The sequence below is a fragment of the Oncorhynchus keta genome, chromosome 6, assembly GCF_023373465.1.
Source record: "Oncorhynchus keta strain PuntledgeMale-10-30-2019 chromosome 6, Oket_V2, whole genome shotgun sequence".
NCBI lineage: Eukaryota > Metazoa > Chordata > Actinopteri > Salmoniformes > Salmonidae > Oncorhynchus > Oncorhynchus keta.
The window spans coordinates 30,999,493-31,020,028 of record NC_068426.1 but is presented as its reverse complement, the minus strand read 5'-3'; the positions used below and the strand labels follow the sequence as shown (position 1 = coordinate 31,020,028).

The following is a 20,536-nucleotide window of genomic DNA, read 5'->3' as shown; positions in this document are numbered from 1 at the left end:
ACTAAACGAAAGTTCTGTAAACGTGGGACGTTTTCCTAAGCAAAGGATAAGGAAGATAAGTCTACATCAATCTATGTTGAAACAGCAGTTATCAGCATGGTTCATCTGGTCATACCATACTGTACATGAACACACTTGGTTGTTGTGCGCCCGTGGTCCACTTGCAGTTTGTACCAGTCGCAGTGCATTATTACTCACGGTACGAGTTGAGATCGGCATAGCGCGTACCAAAAGTAATAATGGACAGCGAGCCTGGCTATTGTCCTGTCTCCTCTTCACTCCCATTGGAAGCTCTGCTGGAACACACACACACACACACACACACACACACACACACACACACACACACACACACACACACACACACACACACACACACACACACACACACACACACACACACACACACACACACACACACACACACACACACACACACACACGCACGATTGATTACTATGCCTGTGGATGAATAGTGAGAGGAGGAAGGTGTACCTGTATCACTGGAGGGGGGTCTGTAATCGTTTGCTGCTGCCTGGCCGGGGCGGGTGGGAGAGGCGGGAGGGGCAGGAGGTGTAGGAGGAGGAGGAGGAAGGCTCTCACAGGAGTGTCTGTCCCTTGCCAGCCTGTAGCCCTCTCTACAAACACACCGGTAGCTGCCTGCCATGTTCACACACTTATGAGAACAGGGCTGCTGCTCACTGCACTCATCCACATCTGATTGAGAGAGGGAGGGAGAGTCACCGACGATGTTGTTTATTTAAGTGTGCTAGCATTAGTGTGTGAGTGTGTAGGTGTGTGTATGCGTGTACCTGTTTGGCAGTGTCGTCCTATCCAGCCCAGAGGACAGGCACAGTGGTTGGGTCTTAAACACGTTCCTCCGTTCATACAGGACTGGACACACACCGCTAGTTAGGACAGAGAGAAATAGCATAAGAAACAAACACACACACACACACACACATGACATATGGGATGCTAGGAGAGCGTCAGCCGCCGATACCTTGGTTACAGTTGTGTGAGTGGAGTTGTCGCCAGCCCGGGCAGCATTCTGGATAAGAGTGTGAGAATGGCGGCGCTCTGGTCACCTGACGGTAGGCCACCCTGTACACTGTCCTGAAGAAAACACACAAAAGAGAGTGAGAGATTAGACAGGGTCTGTGCTGCCGACATAGAGTCAATTAGGTGTGAATAATGATCCTGAGAAATTGAGACTGGTCTGTTAAACTGTAGAGTAGCATTTAGTCAGATTCCCCTATCTGTCAACGTTGTGTGTGATGAGCTCCTAGAGTTTTCTCCATGTAAGCAGAGAAGAATGTACACTGCATGACCAAGAGTATGTGGACACCTGCTCGTCGAACATCTCATTAAAAAATTATGGGCATTAATATGGAGTTGGTCCCCCCTTTGCTGCTATAACAGCCTCCACTCTTCTGGGAAGGCTTTCCAGTAGATGTTGGAACATGCTTCCATTCAGCCACAAGAGTAATAGTGAGGTCGGGCACTGATGTTGAGCGATTAGGCCTGGCTTGCAGTCGGCGTTCCAATTCATCCCAAAGGTGTTTGATGAGGTTGAGGTCAGGGCTCTGTGCAGGCCAGTCAAGTTCTTCCACATTGATCTCGTCAAACCATTTCTATATGGACCTTGCTTTGTGCACAGGGACATTGCCATGCTGAAACAGGAAAGGGCTTTCCCCAAATTGTTGCCACAAAGTTGCAAACACAGAATTGTCTACAATGTCATTGTACGCTGTAGCGTTAAGATTTCCCTTCACTGGAACTAAGGGGCCTAGCCAGAACCATGAAAAACAGCCCCAGATCATTAATCCTTCTCTACCAAACTTTACAATTGGTACTATGCATTTGGGCAGGTAGCGAGCGTTCTTATGGCATCTGCCAAACACAGATTTGTCCATCGCACTGCCAGATGGTGAAGCATGATTCATCACTCCAGAGAACACGTTTCCACTGCTCCAGAGTCCAATGGCGGTGAGCTTTACACCACTCCAGCCAATGCTTGGCATTGCGCATGGTGATCTTAGGCTTGTGTGCAGCTGCTCGGCCATGGAAGCCCATTTCATGAATCTCCCAACGAAGAGTTTGTGTGCTGATGTTGCTTCCAGAGGCAGTTTGGAACTCGGTAGTTAGTGTTGAAACCGAGGACAGACTATTTTTACACGCTACTCGCTTCAGCACTCGGCGGTCCCATTCTGTGAGCTAGTGTGGCCTACCACTTCGTGGCTGAGCCGTTGTTGCTCCTAGACGTTTCCACTTCACAATAACAGCGCTTACAGTTGACTGGGGCAGTTCTAGCTGGGCAGAAATTTGAAGGTGGCGTCCCATGACGGTGCCAAGTTGAATGTCACTGAGCTATTGTTTAAGGCCATTCTACTGCCAATGTTTGTCTATGGGGATTGCATGGCTGTGTGCTCGACTTTATACACCTGAAATAGCCGAATCCACAAAATTGAAGGGGTGTACACATACTTTTGTATATACAGTCAGGCAAAAAAAAGTATTTAGTCAGCCACCAATTGTGCAAGTTCTCCCACTTAAAAAGATGAGAGGCCTGTAGTTTTCATCATAGGTACACTTCAACTATGACAGACATTGTAGGATTCTTAATTAATTTATTTGCAATTTATGGTGGAAAATAAGTATTTGGTCAATAACAAAAGTTTATCTCAATACTTTGTTATATACCCTTTGTTGGCAATGACAGAGGTCAAACATTTTCTGTAAGTCTTCACAAGGTTTTCACACACTGTTGCTGGTATTTTGGCCCATTCCTCCATGCAGATCTCCTCTAGAGCAGTGATGTTTGGGGGCTGTTGCTGGGCAACACGGACTTTCAACTCCCTCCAAAGATTTTCTATGGGGTTGAGAGCTGGAGACTGGCTAGGCACTCCAGGACCTTGAAATGCTTCTTACGAAGCCACTCCTTCATTGCCCGGGCAGTGTGTTTGGGATCATTGTCATGCTGAAAGACCCAGCCACTTTTAATCTTCAATGCTCTTGCTGATGGAAGGAGGTTTTCACTCAAACTCTCACGATACATGGCCCCATTCATTCTTTCCTTTACACGGATCAGTCGTCCTGGTCCCTTTGCAGAAAAACAGCCCCAAAGCATGATGTTTCCACCCCCATTCTTCACAGTAGGTATGGTGTTCTTTGGATGCAACTCAGCATTCTTTGTCTTCCATTTTGTCTTCCATTTCCTAATAATTGCTCCCACAGTTGATTTCTTCAAACCAAGCTGTTTACCTATTGCAGATTCAGTCTTCCCAGCCTGGTGCAGGTCTACAATTTTGTTTCTGGTGTCCTTTGACAGCTCTTTGGTCTTGGCCATAGTGGAGTTTGGAGTGTGACTGTTTAGGTTGTGGACAGGTGTCTTTTATACTGATAACAAGTTCAAACAGGTGCCATTAATACAGGTAACGAGTGGAGGACAGAGGAGCCTCTTAAAGAAGAAGTTACAGGTCTGTGAGAGCCAGAAATCCTGCTTGTTTGTAGGTGACCAAATACTTATTTTCCACCATAATTTGCAAATAAATTCATTAAAAATCCTATAATGTGATTTTCTGCATTTTCTTTCTAATTTTGTCTGTCATAGTTGAAGTGTACCTATGATGAAAATTACAGGCCTCTCTCATCTTTTTAAGTGGGAGAACTTGCACAATTGGTGGCTGACTAAATACTTTTTTTGCCCACTGTATATTGTAGATGAGATAATGGGAATTCACTGTAATATTAGGCTAGACCATGGACCACTGGTTACAAAGTGCTTGAGGGTGGGGTGGCAGGGGGGGGGGGGGGATAACACCAAGCTAGTCCTGGGTTCAGATGTTTCACTGAAATGTGCTGAAATGTTTCCTGGCATTGTTCTCAGTGTGCGGGCACAGACATCAGAGACGGAGAGAGGGGAGGAGGGGGAAAGCAGGAGGAAAGGAGAACAATTGCCTCACAAAAGATGACTCAAACACATTAATTCATAACAGCCTCATGGTGGGAAGGAAAGTTTATAATTATAGTTGTTGGCTATGAGAGGTCTGCTGCATTGCCCACCCACATCATGTGTAGTGCTTACTATAGAATGTTGTAGTATACTGTACAAGACTATACCACAGCAAATATTGCAGCATTGTCTGCAAAAAGACGTATAGTAAATTCTACAGTCCGCAAAAACACTATATTTTTTAACTTGAGAAAATACTACAGTATTTCTTTGCATATACCCTGCCTATTCCCCTCCACCAAATGCCCCCCATAAGTGAGAAACCTATATGCCAAGTATAGACTATATTGTATTTCCTACAGTATATAGAAAAGAGCTGAACCTACCTATCTACCGGTAATGGAATAATATTTCTCAAGTAGGTTTCTTGAAAGAGAAAGCCTCCACTTCTATGTCAAATATAATAAAACAAAAATGCTACAGTAAATACTACAGTAACGTCTGAATAAACACTTCAGTAAATACTACATTATACTACAGTCTGCAAAAACACTACAGTAAATACTACAGTATACTACAATCCGCAAAAACACTATATTAGTTAATATAGTATATACTACATTCTGACTTTACTACAGTATTCATACTATACTGTATACTGTAAATACTACAGTATAATACTGTATACTACAGTAAATACGACATTATTCACCATAGTGTTTTTGCTGATTTTAGTACGCAAAAACACTACAGTGAATACTACAGTAAAGTACAACTCTACAGTGAATACTTCATTAAAGTCAGCAAAATCACTACAGTGAATACTTTAGTATTTAAATCACAGTATAGTATTTTTTAATGTGGGCACATTACTGTGCAGGAAGAGAGAAAGAGAGAGAACAAGGGAATGGGAGAGTGAGAAAGAGAGAGAAATATAGTGAAAGAGTGAAAGAAAGAACGAAAGAAAGAGTGCGTACGTACGAAGGGAGAGGTTGCCCAAGATAAACACAGCAGTGGGCTCTGTGGGCTGGCTGATCATTTCACATAGTTATACAAAGTGCTTGATATTTGGATTCCACCAAAATATGTGACATGACCCACTTCTGTGTATGAGTATATTATATAAGAGAGTGATCACACATGAAACAATACTATATTAATATAATATATAATAATACTATAGTGTACTATGGTATAAATACTATACTATTCATTGTAGTGTATTTGAGGACTTTACTGCATTATTCACTGTAGTATTTTTGTGGAAATTACTGTAGTATTTACAGTTTACTATAATATAAATATTGTAGTTAAAAATACATACAAAAAGTATATAGAATAATTTTTGCGGACTGTCGTATTTACTAGTGTTTTTGCGGATATTACTGTAGTATTTACTGCAGTGTTTTTGTGGTCTGTAGTAGGGTTGCAAAGGGTCGGAAACTTTCCAGTAAAGTTGTGGACGTTTTCCGGAAATTTTCCCATGGGAAGTTAAGCGCGGGAATTTTGCTTAAATTCATTTTAAAAAGTATGTTTATAACAGTGAACCTTTTTTTTGTGGGATACATAAGGCAATTCTAGGTCTTGTGGCATATTTTGGTTAAACTATCCCTAATTCAATGGAATTGCAACCCTCTGCATGCACTGTGCATTCTTCCATCACATGTGCACTGCACTCTTCCAACACATGTACAGCTGATTCTCAAGATCTTGCACACTAACAAGATGCTATTGAGCCCACACTACTACACTGAGCTAAGGACTTAATGCTTTGGATTACAAATACTGGGTGAGGTGAATGTATTTTATATGACATACATGATCTTTTGTTAACTAGTAGCCTACAGCAAAGTGTGCTTAAATCATTTCTAACATGTTAACAATTTCTGCTAGTTAGTTTATGCTACCATGTGGGTTTTAGCTTTCTTGAGCCTGCTAACTGAGGAGTGTTAATTCACTTGTTTCCATACATGTTTCATTTTAAAACATTTATTTTATAAAGGAGTTGTTTAAATCTAACTGCTTAACCATTTATCTGTACATGGAAATGTATATATATATTTTTTAAACTCATTTTGTCCTTAATCTTTACAGGAAAATGCCACGGCCACTATCTGGTGTGTGGAGACATTTCACTGCAGCTATTGTAGAAGGAAAAGCTGTGTACATTTGCAAATACTGTGCCAAATCTTATGTGAAGAATGCAACAAAGATGCAGAATCATCTGGCCAGGTGCATAAAGTTCCCTCAGTGTTCACCATAAGCAACCTCTGACAAAAGCCCCTCTACTTCTATTCGAGGTGAAAATTATGAATCAGACACAGTTTCGATAGCAACAGCTCATGGTCCTCCTGGAATCAGAAGTTTATTTGACTCAATGGAGGAACGTAGTCATAGAAATGCTGATGAATGTCTCGAGCTGTGTATGCAACTGGTTCACCTCTGATATCTGAATGTTCTTCGCCCAGCATACACCCCTCCAACCAGACATGACATTTATCTACTCATTTGCTGGATGCAAAGTTCAACAGAGTGCAAGGTAAGGTCAAGCGAATCATAGAGGAAGCAGACTGTATTGCAATCATCTCTGATGGGTGGTCGAAATGTTCGTAGGCAAGGAATAATTAACTACATCATCTCCAGCCCTCAACGAGTATTCTACAAGAGCACAGACACAAGGGACAGACACACCGACATTGCAGATGAGCTGAAGGCATTGCAGATGAGCTACATTGCAGATGAGCTGAAGGCATTCATCAATGACCTTGGACCACAGAAGGTATTTGCACTGTTGCTTACCTATTGCAATGCTGTGAACATGAAGGCTGCTTGGTCTAAAGTGGAGTAGTCCTACCCTCACATCACACCCATTGGCTGTGCTGCTCATGCATTGGATCTACTCCTCAAGGACATCATGGCACTGAAAACAATGGATACACTCTTCAAGAAAGCCAAGGAAATGGTTAGGTATGTGAAGGGTCATCAAGTTATAGCAGCAATCTACCTCACCAAGCAAAGTGAGAAGAATAATAGCATCATATTGAAGCTGCCACGCAACACCAATTGGGGTGGTGTTGTCATCATGTTTGACAGTCTCCTGGAGGGGAAGGAGTCTCTGCAAGAAATGGCCATATCACAGTCTGCCGATATGGACAGCCCCATCAAGAGGATCCTCCTGGAGGATGTATTTTGGGAGAGAGTGGTAAAGCAGCCTGAAACTCCTGAAACTTATAGCAGTTGCCATGGCACGGATTGAGGGAGACAATGCCTTCCTGTCTGATGTTCATACTCTGCTTACAGATGTAAGAGAAGAAAACCGTACTGCCCTGCCCACTTCACTGTTGCTCCAAGCAGAGGAAACTGCAGTTCTGAAATACATCAAAAAGTGTGAAGACTTCTGCCTGAAGCCCATACACGCTGCAGCGTACATGTTGGACCCCAAGTATGCTGGCAAAAGCATCCTGTCTGGTGCAGAGATCCACAAGGCCAATGGTGTCATCACGACCGTGTCTCACCACCTTGGCCTGGATGAGGGCAAGGTTCTTGGCAGTCTGGCAAAGTACACTTCCAAGCGAGGGCTTTGGGATGGAGAGGCAATATGGCAGTCGTGCATATTTCATCAGCCACCTGGTGGAAAGGACTTTTGGATCTGAGGCTCTTTCCCCTGTTGCCTCCATCATCCTCCAAATCCCACCAACATCAGCCGCCTCAGAGCGCAACTGGTCCTTGTTTGGGAACACACACACCAAAGCACGCAACAGGCTGACCAATACAAGGGTTGAAATATTGGTGATCATCCGGGCAAATTTGAGGCTTTTTGAGCCTGACAACGAGCCATCCTCAACAAGGTTGGAAAGTGACAGTGAAGATGGGGCTTCAGAGTCTGATGTTCAAGAGGTGGACATTGAGGAGGTCCAGAGAGAAGACATGGAAGCCTGAGAGGAAGACAACCAAAGCTTTAGTTTCTAGACTATAATTTTACAGATGTATGTTGAAAATGTTTTTGGGAGATGGATCATTGGGGATCATTCAATATTCCCTTTCTTTTGTTGTTCAGTGAAATCATTCCATGTGAAGATTAAACTCAATTGAAAAGTTTAATTCATAACTAAATTATTATTATTTTTTTCTATTGGAAGGATATAATAATTTGTAAGTATGTCTACTTATGATAAGGTAAAAGGTTTATGTTTCTGTCTCCATATGATATGGTAAATATATCCAATGCAAAAAACATCTACATTTAAATGTTATTAATATACATTTGCATATATTTCCATTAATTCCCATAGAAAGTTTCCACCGCTGAATATTACCCAAAATGTGCAACCCTAGTCCGTAGTATACACTATTTACATTATACTACACAATTATATAGTAAGTACGACACATGATCGAGGGATAGAGAGAGATAGAGAGATAGAGAGAGAGAGACACATTAGGAGCACATTAGGAGCCCTTTACAGTCTTTAGAGTGTAGCCCAACTAACAAATAAACATTGAATAACATTGTATAAACTGTAGCATCTGTCTCAGAGATGTAGCATCTGTCTCAGAGATGAATGTGTTGCATGAGGTTGGCTGAGGCAAGACTGTATAGACCCAATTCTAAATATGGTACAGCTGGGAGCAGACCAGACGTTGCCCGTTGCTCGTGCAGAGTTAATAGGTTATGTATTGGCAGTTTGGTAGTTTGGGCAGAGTTGAATGGGAAGTGATATGGACCTTGTGGTGGCATTAGCATGGTATTATGATAAGATTGGGTATTGGTATTTTGGTATTTTATTAGGATCCCCCATTAGCTGTTGCAAAAGCAACAGAACACAAAACATGAAACATGACAATACAGAACATTAATAAACAAGAACAGCTCAAGGACAGAACTACATTAAAAAAAATGAAAGGCACACGTAGCCTACTTATCAATGCATACACACAAACTATCTAGGTCAAATATGGAAGAAAGCGTTGTGTCGTGAGGTGTTGCTTTATCTGTTTTGAAACAAAGTTTGGTGTTTATTTGAGCAATATGAGATGGAACGCAGTTCCATGCAATATCGGCTCTATATGATACTGTACACTTTTTTGAATTTGTTCTGGAATTGGGGGCTGTGAAACAAAACCCTGGTGGCATGTCTGGTGTGGTAAGTCTGTGTGTAAACTGACTATGCAAACAATTTGGGATTTTCAACACATTAATGTTTCTTATAAAAAGAAGTGATGCAGCCAGTCTCTCCTCAACTCTTAGCCAAGAGAGACTGGCTTGCATGGTATTTATATCAGCCCTCTGATTACAATGAAGAGCAAGATGTGCCGCTCTGTTCTGGGCCAGCTGCAGGTTAACTAGGTCTTTCCTTGCAGCTCTCAACCACACAGCTGGACAGTAATCAAGAGAAGACTAGAGCCTGCAGGACTTGCTTTTTGGAGTGTGGTGTCGAAAAAAGCAGAGTATTTCTTTATTATGGACAGACCTCTCCCCATCTTTACTACCATTGGTATCTATATGTTTTGACCATGACAGTTTACAATCTAAGGAAATACCAAGTCATTTAGTATCTTCAACTTATTCAACAGCCACACCATTCATTACCAGATTCAGCTGAGGTCTAGAACTTAGGAAAGGCTTTGTACCAAATACAATGCTCTTAGTTTTAGAGATGTTCAGGACCAGTTTATTACTGGCCACCCATTACAAAACAACTATAACTCTTTGTTAAGGGTTTCAGTGACTTCATTAGCTGTGGTTGGTGATGTGTATATGGTTGAATCATCAGCATACATGGACACACATGCTTTGTTTAATGCCAACGGCAGGTCATTGGTAAAAATAGAAAATAGAGTGCGTAGAGAGCTGCCCTGTGGTACACCACACTTTACATGTTTGACATTAGAGAAGCTTCCATTAAAGATAACCCTTTGAGTTCTCTTCGATAGATTGCTCTGAATCCACAATATGGCAGAGGTTGAAAAGCCATAACGCAAACATTTTTTCAACAACAGGTTATAGTCAATAATACCAAAGGCTGCACTGAAATCTAAAAGTACAGCTCCCACAATCTTCTTATTATCAACCAACCATATTGTCAACCAACCACACTTTCAACCAACCATCAGTCATTTGTGTCAGTGCAATATGTGTTGAGTGCCCTTCTCTATGAGCAAGCTTAAAGTCGGTTGGTAATTTATTTATAGAGAAATAGCATTGTATTTGGTCAAACACAATTTTTTCCCAACAGTTTGCTAAGAGCTGGCTACAAGCTTATAGGTCTGCTGTTAGAACCAGTAAAGGCCGCTTTTACCACTCTTGGGTAGCGGAATTACTTTGGCTTCCCTGCAGGCCTGAGGACAAAGACTTTCCTCTAGGCTCAGATTAAAGATATGACAGATAGGAGTGGCTATAGAGTCAGCTACCATGTTTGCAGTGACAGCGATAGTAACAGTGATCGTGATCATGACAGTCATGGCTATGTCTCTTACTTGTAGGTGCTGCAGAAGCGGTGCCCCTGACACAGGGTGATGTAGGGCTTGTGAACGGGCTGGACGAACGACTCTGTCATCTTGACTACACTGCTGTGACGGACATCTCTGCCACACACCCTCCTCCTTAAATCGCACACACACGTAGGAACACATAGGTGAGACCACACACACTGGAGAGGTATTCTTTGGGACATATGACGACTGTCTCTGTTGTTAAATCAGTCTGTCACTGTATCAGTTTAACAGCTAGCTACACACCAAGTCATAAAATTCATCATAATCATAATTATTTGACATCAAATTAACCATTTACATCATGTTGGTAGTTAAATTACTGACAGGAATATTCATGGTTTAAATGGGAAATTACACCACTTATACTATTACCTCTGAAGCATTCACCTATAGATTGTGCTGCATCAGGGGACAATTTAATTAAGACTGGGTTTCAACCTTACTATATGGTATCTGAACCAGTCTATGTGGTCTCTTAACCAGTCTGGAAACTAAACAGTCCATCAAGCATTTTAACTCTCAATTGAGGACGTGACCTTGAGGTCTCTATTAGTCAGTGGAGGTTAGCTGACATGTAATTGATGCTGATTGGCCGATGTAATCGCCACTGAAGGTGTCAGAGTTGAGAGTCACTTCTAACCTTTCATCGTCCTTTGACCTCTCGTGAGGGCTCTAATTCTGTTTTGGTCTCTATAAAAATCAACTGAGACCTCAAAAATAGAACCTACATCTCCTCAGAGTTGACCTAAGTCTAATAATCTAAGAACTGTTATCTGGCCAACCAGTACACATTTACTCAGGGTGAGAATGTCAAGAGAAGCAAATAACCTTTTAAAATAAATAGCTCCCAATTAAGTAAGTGGCTAGTCTGTAACTGAAGCCACCCATGTAGCCGAGCCATCCCAAGGACCAAGGCTGACCGACCAATGAGTGACAGCCAATAACAAGCACAAGAAGTGGAATGAGGGAGCGGTTACCCGTGATGACCGTGGAACTGTGGAGTGGCCGCGACATGGAGGAGGAAGAGAGAGGAAGAGAGGAGGAGTGTTTGGTACATGTCTCCCCTTTTTTCCCACGTTCCCTCACTCTTTTCCTCACTCTCTCTCTCTCTCTGTCAGTCTGATGGGAGAAGAAGGGAGGATGGGGGAGGAGGGAAGAATGGCTGTGGTAGGGCTTCCTCTCTCTCTGATGTTACGGCTCCTTCTGTTGATCTCCAGGAGGATGATGCCAGCTACCTGTAGCGACACAGAGAGAGAGACAAACACAGAGGTTAGGTGTTAGAAAGAGAAGAGTAACTGCTCACTTTTTTTTCATGCATTTCCACTTCATGTTTCCGCTCCACTTGTGATGCACAGAAGACTAGTTTGAACCCCAGTTGGTCATAGTAACATTTTGCACATTTGAAAGAAACCATGTTAGAAATACGTTCAGAGACACGACCAGCTTAATTCTCCACTCTCATATCTCATATGGAAGACTTCCGTGTTACCCCCACAGACATACGCAAACACACACTTACGGAAAAACCACATGATTTCACATGTGGGAAAATCAATGTTTCATGTGAAATGAGCACAAGTGAAGTGCTCCAAAAACACGATTTCACGTGATCACGTTTTCACGTGTAGTTCCACGTTACCACGTTTCTTCACACGTCACGTTATCACATTAACTTCACATAAGATCGCGTGATCACATGAAAGCGTGTTTTTGGAACACTCCGCGTGTGATCCCATGTGAAATTCATGGCAATCCATCTCCTAAAAACACTCCTAAGTTCAGTTCCCACATCATTCCAAGCGAACATACTGTACCTCTATAGCAGCATATGGGCCACTTGAGATAGACTCACTCTGACCAATGAACACTTGTCATGCGGTTTCGCTGTGTCGTGTCAGCGAGAACACTAAAGCCACCCTCCTCCTTCTCCCCTCTCACTCCTCCAAATCTCAAGAGCTTTACCCCGAGCTACCCTGAGTTAGAAAGCATTAGAGACCATTAGATGAAGTGCTGCAGTCAAACATCCGGATAGAGGACATTAAACAGTCTCAAAGTCCAGATTTCAACCCTCCTACACAGCTTAGTCATAAACAATTAGCTTAAAAGGGCAGGTAGGGTTGAGCACGTTGAGAAGTTACAGACTTACTGCTTGACTTTGCACCTCAAATAAAGTTCTGGAGTGACAGTGTAACGTGGACAGAACGTGGACAATTTAAAACTCTACGTTAAAACAGCTGATACACATACTGTTGTAATACTGTGCAAAGTTTAAATCTGCAGTGAAGGGTATGGCTCTGTTACTACATTATAACGTTGTAATGGAATGGGGTTGTACAAGCACACACACAAACACACACGCACACGCAGAGAAAGAAAGAGAGAAAGAAAGAGAGAAAGAAAGAGAGAGAGGTAAAGTCAGAGACTCAGAGGAACAGTAAGACTCTCTCCACTGTACTATGAAAAATGTGGCAGTGATTAACATAGCAGCACTGAAATTCATTTAACTTGACTTCAAATGACTCGTTCAACATTCACAACAGGTCATATTTTCACTGTATTCATAACATGTAGCTATCTATGTATGTTCTCTTCTGTTTGTTACGTGACTCTAGTCTCCCTACCACAGCTATTTGTATGAACGACAGAGCCCCTCATCTTGAAAAGCTTAACGTAATCAACCCAGTTATTGATGTATAACGACCCCCCCCCCCCCCGAGCATTGGTTAAAATAGATTTGAGTGTGCTTCCTTGGTGGTTTGTTTTTAAACATGGCGGTCGTAAAAGTGAAGGAGTCAAGACGATAGGTAGCAGTATGGGGTACAGTAATCAGATTTAGCACTTTGGTTACTATACCCCCTCCACTCAGAATACAGTTCACGACTAACTGTAAAGATGCTATGAGCCATGTTTGTGCGTTATGCACGGCGTCTGAGCTAGATTGTTTGTCGGATGCTCAAGGCGGTAGGTTGTGTGTATGTGTATGTGTGCACTTGCGTCTTTGTCTGTGTCTGTGTCTGTGTATAAACATTGACCTTTCTCTCTGCTGGGTTAATGTTAATGTTCCCTGCTAACTCCCATTATGTAGACTTGCGCTGGACCCCTACGGTCGCAGAATGATGAGGACCGTTAATTAGAGGACCGTTTATCAGTCACGCCACACCACAGCCAGGGCCACAGGGAGAGAGGTGGCATCATGGGTAGTGGCATCATGGGTGCCATGGGTGCATTAACCCCCACATTACCCAGTACATTTTTATAGCTCTGTTATATTGTCTATTGACCCACACCCTCACCAAGGCAACATGTACACACATACAAACATAAGCACGAACCAACCCACACACGCACACACACACACAAACACATTCATCCTGTGTGAGGCAGGGCTGAACTCACACGGAGTCGTCTCTCAGAACATAAAGTGAAGATAGATCTCCCTCCGGCTCTGGCCTATACTCTCTTCCTTGCTCCCTTACTCCGATTAGATGTATGGAGAGCAAAAGCAGGAGTTTGGTTAACCTTCAGAAGAGAAGGGGGTACTCTGACTCTGAAAGTTGATTTAGCCTCTAAGAGAGTAGTACGATGGCACTACAGTTAACCTGGAGTTGATCCTATAGGCAGGGGCCTTGGGTTTTCTTCGAGCCTATAGCATTATACTAATTTTACCCTGAAGGGTTGCTCTTAGCCTTGGGCTTGGGCTAGCAGCTAGCCTGACAGGTAACAATGAGGTAGCCTGCGTCCCAAATATTCTCTATACAGTGCACCGTGCACCACTTTTTACTACAAACCTATGAGCCATGGGCAAAAGTAGTGCACTATATAGGAAACAGGGAGCCATTTGGGATGTAGAGTAAGGCTGGAAGTGCCGCTAAGCCCTGGCTGACAGTGTGCATGTCTCTCTGATCCTCTACTGGCTCCACGCCCAGAGAACCGACAGGCAAACCTTACTCAGCCTGTGTTCATTCACAAATCGCCACAGCTATGGCAGAGTATCAAATCAAATCAAATCATATTGGTCACATACACATGATTAGCAGATGTTATTGCGGTTGTAGCGAAATGCTTGTGTTTGTAGCTCCAACAGTGCAGTAATGTCTAACAATTCACAACAAAACACACAATAAACACAACCCTAAAAGTAAAAGAATGGAATTAAGAAATACATAAATTAGGATGAGCCATGTCGGATACAGTGACTGTTGTCTCAGGGCACTTCCAGCCTTACACTGCATCCCAAATGGCTCCCTGTTTCCTATATAGTGCACTACTTTTGCTCAATGTCGGAGAATACAGTATATACATATGAGATGAGTAAAGCAAAAATATGTAAACATTATTAAAGTGACCATTGATTTAAAGTTTACAGTTGAAGTTGGAAGTTTACATACACCTTAGCCAAATACATTTAATCTCAGTTTTTCACAATTCCTGATATTTAATCGTAGTAAAAATACCCTGTCTTAGATCACCACTTTATTTTAAGGATGTGAAATGTCAGAATAATAGTACAGAGAATTATTTATTTCAGCTTTTATTTCTTTCATCACATTCCCAGTGGGTCAGACGTTTACATACACTCAATTAGTATTTGGTAGCATTGCCTTTAAATGGTTTAACTTGGGTCAAACATTTCGGGTAGCCTTCCACAAGCTTCCCACAATAAGTTGCTTGAATTTTGGCCCATTTCTCCTGACAGAGCTGGTGTAACAGAGTCAGGTTCCTAGGCCTCCTAGCTCGCACACGCTTTTTCACTTCTGCCCACAAATTTTCTATAGGACTGAGGTCAGGGATTTGTGATGGTCACTCCAATACCTTGACTTTGTTGTCCTTAAGCCATTTTGCCACAACTTTGGAAGTATGCTTGGGGTCATTCTCCATTTGGAAGACCCATCTGCGACCAAGCTTTAACTTCCTGACTGATGTTTTGAGATGTTGCTTCAATATATCCCCATCATTTTCCATCCTCATGATGCCATCTATTTTGTGAAGCGCACCAGTCCCTCCTGCAGCAAAGCAACATGATGCTGCCACCCCCATGCTTCACGGTTGGGATGGTGTTCCTCGGCTTGCAAGCCTCCCCCTTTTTCCTCCAAACATAATGATGGTCATTATAGCCAAACGGTTCTATTTTTGTTTCATCAGACCAGAGGACATTTCTCCAAAAAGTAGAATCTTTGTCCCCATGTTCAGTTGCAAACCAGTCTGGCTTTTTTTATGGTGGTTTTGGAGCAGTGGCTTCTTCCTTGCTGAGCGGCCTTGTTGATATAGGACGATATAGGACTATTTTTACTGTTGATATATGTCGATATAGGACTCGTTTTACTGTGGATATAGATACTTTGGTACGTGTTTCCTCCAGCATCTTCACAAGGTCCTTTGCTGTTGTTCTGGGATTCAATTGCACTTTTCGCACCAAAGTATGTTCATCTCTAAGAGACAGAATGCATCTCCTTCCTGAGCGGTATAACGGCTGCGTGGTCTCATGGTATTTATACTTGCGTCCTATTGTTTGTACAAATGAACATGGTACCTTCATGCATTTGGAAATTGCTCCCAAGGATGAACCAGACTTGTGGAGGTCTACAATTATTTTCCTGAGGTCTTGGCTGATTTCTTTTGATTTTCCCATGATGTCAAGCAAAGAGGCACTGAGTTTGAAAGTAGGCCTTGAAATACATCCACAGGTACACCTCCAATTGACTCAAATGATGTCAATTAGCCTATCAGAAGCTTCTAAAACCATTACATAATTTACTATAATTTTCCTAGCCGTTTCTAGGCACAGTCAACTTAGTGTATGTAATCTTCTGACCCACTGGAATTGTGATACAGTGAATTATAAGTGAAATCATCTGTCTGTAAACAATTGTTGGAAAAATTACTTGTGACATGCACAAAGTAGTTATCTAAACCGACTTGCCAAAACTATAGTTTGTTAATAAGAAATGTGTGGAGTGGTTGAAAAAATAGTTTAAATGACTCCAACCTAAGTGTAAGTAAACTTCCGACTTCAACTGTATGTATATAGGGCAGCAGACTTTACGTTGCAGGGTTACGTAACCGGGTGGAAGCCTCCTAGTGATGGCTATTTCACAGTCTGATGGCCTTGAGATAGAAGCTGTTTTTCAGTCTCTCGGCCCCAGCTTTGATGCACCTGTACTGACCTTGCCTTCTAGATGATAGTGGGGTGAACATGCAGTGGCTCGGGTGGTTGTTGTCCTTGATGATCATTTTGGCTTTCCTGTGACATTGGGTGCTGTAGATGTCCTGGAGGGCAGGTAGTTTTCCCCTGGTGATGTGTGGGCAGACCCCCTACCCTCTGGAGAGCCCTGCGGTTGCGGGCGGTGCCAGGCAGTGATACAGATCCACATGATGCTGTCAGTTGTGCTTCTGTAAAGGTTTGTGAGGGTTTTAGGTGCCAAGCCAAATTTCTTCAGCCTCCTGAAGTTGAAGAGGCGCTGTAGCGCCTTCTTCACCACACTGTCCGTGTGGGTGAACTACTTCAGATCGTTAGTGATGTGTACGCTGAGGAACTTGAAACTTTACACCTGCTCCACTGTGGTCCTGTCGTTATAGGGGCGATCAGCTCCTTTGTTTTGTCGACATTGAGTGAGAAGTTATTTTCCTGGCACCACACCCCTTCACCTCCTCCCTGTAGGCTGTCTTGTCATTGTTGGTAATCAGGCCTACTACTGTTGTGTCATCTGCAAACTTGATGATTGAGTTGGAGGCGTGCGTGGCCACGCAGTCATGGGTGAACAGGGAGTACAGGAGGGGGCTGAGCATGCAGCGTTGTGGGGCACCTGTGTTGAGGATCAGCAAAGTTGATGTGTTGTTTCCTACCTTCACCACCTGGGGGCGGCACATCAGGAAGTCCAGGACACAGTTGCATAGGGCGGGGTTCAGACCCAGGGCCCCGAGTTTAATGATAGGCTTGGAGGGTACTATTGTGTTGAACGCTGAGCTATAGTAAATTAACTGCATTCTTACATAGGTATTTAAGGTAAGGTAAGGTAGAGGTGATATGTTCCTTAACTAGCCTCTCAGAGCACTTCATGATGACAGAAGTCAGTGATACGGGGTGATAGTCATTTAATTCAGTTACCTTTTCTTTCTTGGGTGCAGGAACAATGGTGAACATCTTGAAGCAAGTGGGGACAGCAGACTGGGACAGGGAGAGATTGAATATGTCCGTAAACACTCCGGCCAGCTGGTCCGAAGCATGCTCTGAGTACGCGGCTAGGGATGCCGTGGGTTAACACGCTTAAATATCTTACTCACGTCGACCACGGAGCAGGAGAGCCCACAGTCCTTGTCCGCGATGTGGCAGGTATTCACTTTGTAGTCCGTGATTGCCTGTAGACACTGCAACATAAGTCCCGTGTCTGAGCCGTTGAATTGCGACTCCACTCCGTCTCTATACTGACGGTTTGCCTGGTTGATTGCCTTACGGAGGGAATAACTACACTGTTTGTATTCTGCCATATTCCCAGTCACCTTGACATGTTTAAATGCGGTGGTTCACGCTTTCAGTTTTGCGCGAATGCTGCCATTTATTCACAGTTTTTGGTTATGGTAGGTTTTCAAAGTCACAGTGGGTACATCTCCTATACACTTCCTGATAAACTCAGTCACCGTATACATGTATTCGTTGATGTTATGCTCAGAGGCTACCCAGATCATATCCCAGTCCGCGTGATCAAAACCATCTTCAAGCATGGACTCCAATTGGTCAAACCAGCGTGGAATAGTCCTTAGCAAGAGTACTTCCTGTTTGAGTTTCTGCCTATAGGAAGGGAGGAGCAAAATGGAGTCGTGATCAGATTTGCCAAAGAGAGGGCTGGGGAGGTCCTTGTACGCATTTCGAAAAGCTGAGTAGCAGTGGTCTGTTTTCTCAGAGCGAGGGCTACAGCCAATGTGTTGGTAGAACTTCGGTAGCGTTTTCCTCAAATTTGCTTTGTTAAAATCCCCAGCTACAATATATGTGTTTTCCAGTTTGCATAAAGTCCGGTGATGGCAAGTCGTGGTATCGGCTTGAGGGGGAATATACACGGCTGTGACTATAACCAAAGATAATTCTCTTGGGAGGTAATACGGTTGGAATTTGATTGTGAGGTATTCTAGGTCGGGAGAACAAAAGGACTTGAGTTTCTGTTTGTTATCACAATCACACCAAGAGTAGTTAACCATGAAACATACACCCCCGCCTTTCTTCTTCCCTGAGAGTTAATAATTCCTGTCCAGCTAGCTGGATGGTCAAAGACAGTATATCCCGAGAGAGCCATGTATCCGTGAAACAGAGTATGTTACAATCCCTGAATAGCCAATAACCCCAGTCTGCTCTGCAGGGGGGCACTTTGGGAGACAGGGGCTTGTGTGTGTGTGTGTGTGTGTGTGTGTGTGTGTGTGTGTGTGTGTGTGTGTGTGTGTGTGTGTGTGTGTGTGTGTGTGTGTGTGTGTGTGTGTGTGTGTGTGCGCGTGTGCGTGGCGCGCGTGTGTATGTGTGCGTGGCGCGTGTGTGCATGGCGCGCGTGTGCATGTGTGCGTGTGTGTCTTATCATTAGAGTAGATCAATGAAATTCTGACCATAGGGTGTGCAGCTATCATAGCTTTGCCTTGTTGCTGGCAGGCCGTAACGCTGATGATTAGATTGTAGGTCATGTAAGTCTTTGAGACTGGTTACTGCTTCTAATAGTCTGATTCCCTAAAGGGAATACAGTACAGGACATATACAGTAACAACCTCTTTGGGTGAGATACAGTACCAGTCAAAAGTTTGGATACACCTACTCATTCAAGGGTTTTTCATTATTTTTTACTATTTTCTACATTGAAGAATAATAGTGAAGACATCAAAACTATAATAACACATATGGAATCATGTAGTAACCAAAAAAGTGTTTACCAAATCAAAATATATTTTATATTTGAGATTATTCAAAGTAGCCACCCTTTGCTTTGATGACAGCTTTGCACACTCTTGGCATTCTCTCAACCAGCATCATGAGGTAGTCACCTGGAATGCATTTCAATTAACAGGTGTGCCTTGTTAAAAGGTAATTTGTGAAATTTCTTCCCTTCTTAATGCGTTTGAGCCAATCAGTTGTCTTGTGACAAGGTTGGTATAAGAAGATAGTTAAGTTGTGGAGGAGAGAATGCCAAGCGTGTACAAAGCTGTCATCAAGACAAAGGGTGGCTATTTTTAAGAATCTCAAATATAAAATATATTTTTTGATTTGTTTAACACTTCTTTGGTTAATACATGATTCCATATGTGTTATTTCATAGTTTTGATGTCTTCACTATTATTCTACAATGTAGAACATTTAAAAAAATAAAGACAAATGAGTAGGTGTGAGTAGGTGTGTCCAAAGTTGACTGGTACTGTATATCTGCGTATATCTTTGCTGACTTTAAATTGGTAGAATGGGTGTCACACTGGTTGAAGAAATAGTTGTTTGCTTGGAAGCCAAAGAGTGATTTTGGGGATTAATGAATTGAATCCACAACTCTGGCACTTCCATAAAATATTTTTTACAAACATAATCCCCTCTAGAAATATACTGAGCCAAGCAGCTAATGCCTGGGTTCACTCTACCTGTACAACAGACTCAAAATGACACTCCACTCCACAGGTGATAAAGAACTAAATGGGAAAGTCATCCAGGCAATGAATACCATTAAAAAACACTTTCCCTTCCCCCATATATAGCCCAATATCTCAGTGCCCCCTTCCACCTCTCTCATCCTGGTTGTGTCCCAGCCCCAGGTGACCCCACCCAGCTAGAGAGGGTGCAATGAGGTCTATGCTGACAGACAGACAGATGATGATAGTGTTTGAGAGTGGAGTGCAGAGGAGACCTGGAGGCTGTGTCTGTCTGTCTATCTGTCTAAGTGTGTGTCTGAAAAGGGGCGAGGCTCTATGGAGCCCTGTGTAGAGGGGAGGATATCTCTCTAATGGCTACAGACCAGACAGTAGGATCAACTTACACAATGTGCCTGTCAGGGGGTTACCAAGGTCGGGCCAAAGGAGGGGCTATGGAGGTGGGCTGGGCGGGAAGACAGACTATCACCACTGTGTCTGAGG

The 20,536-nt window shown here is 43.0% G+C and overlaps 1 protein-coding gene across 1 annotated transcript in view; it reads right to left on the bottom strand.

Moving 5' to 3' along the window:
* Window positions 1-20,536, bottom strand: part of LOC118385388 (epidermal growth factor-like protein 7) — a 29,290-nt gene that overhangs the window by 5,041 nt on the left and 3,713 nt on the right. Inside the window, exons 2-6 of the mRNA XM_035772502.2 lie at window positions 11,428-11,685; window positions 10,433-10,558; window positions 1,004-1,116; window positions 813-908; window positions 496-717 (exon numbers count right to left, since the gene is read on the bottom strand). Of these exons, the coding sequence (XP_035628395.1) occupies window positions 496-717; window positions 813-908; window positions 1,004-1,116; window positions 10,433-10,558; window positions 11,428-11,507 (637 nt within the window). The 5' untranslated portion in view covers window positions 11,508-11,685. The remainder of the gene's footprint in view (window positions 1-495; window positions 718-812; window positions 909-1,003; window positions 1,117-10,432; window positions 10,559-11,427; window positions 11,686-20,536) is intronic.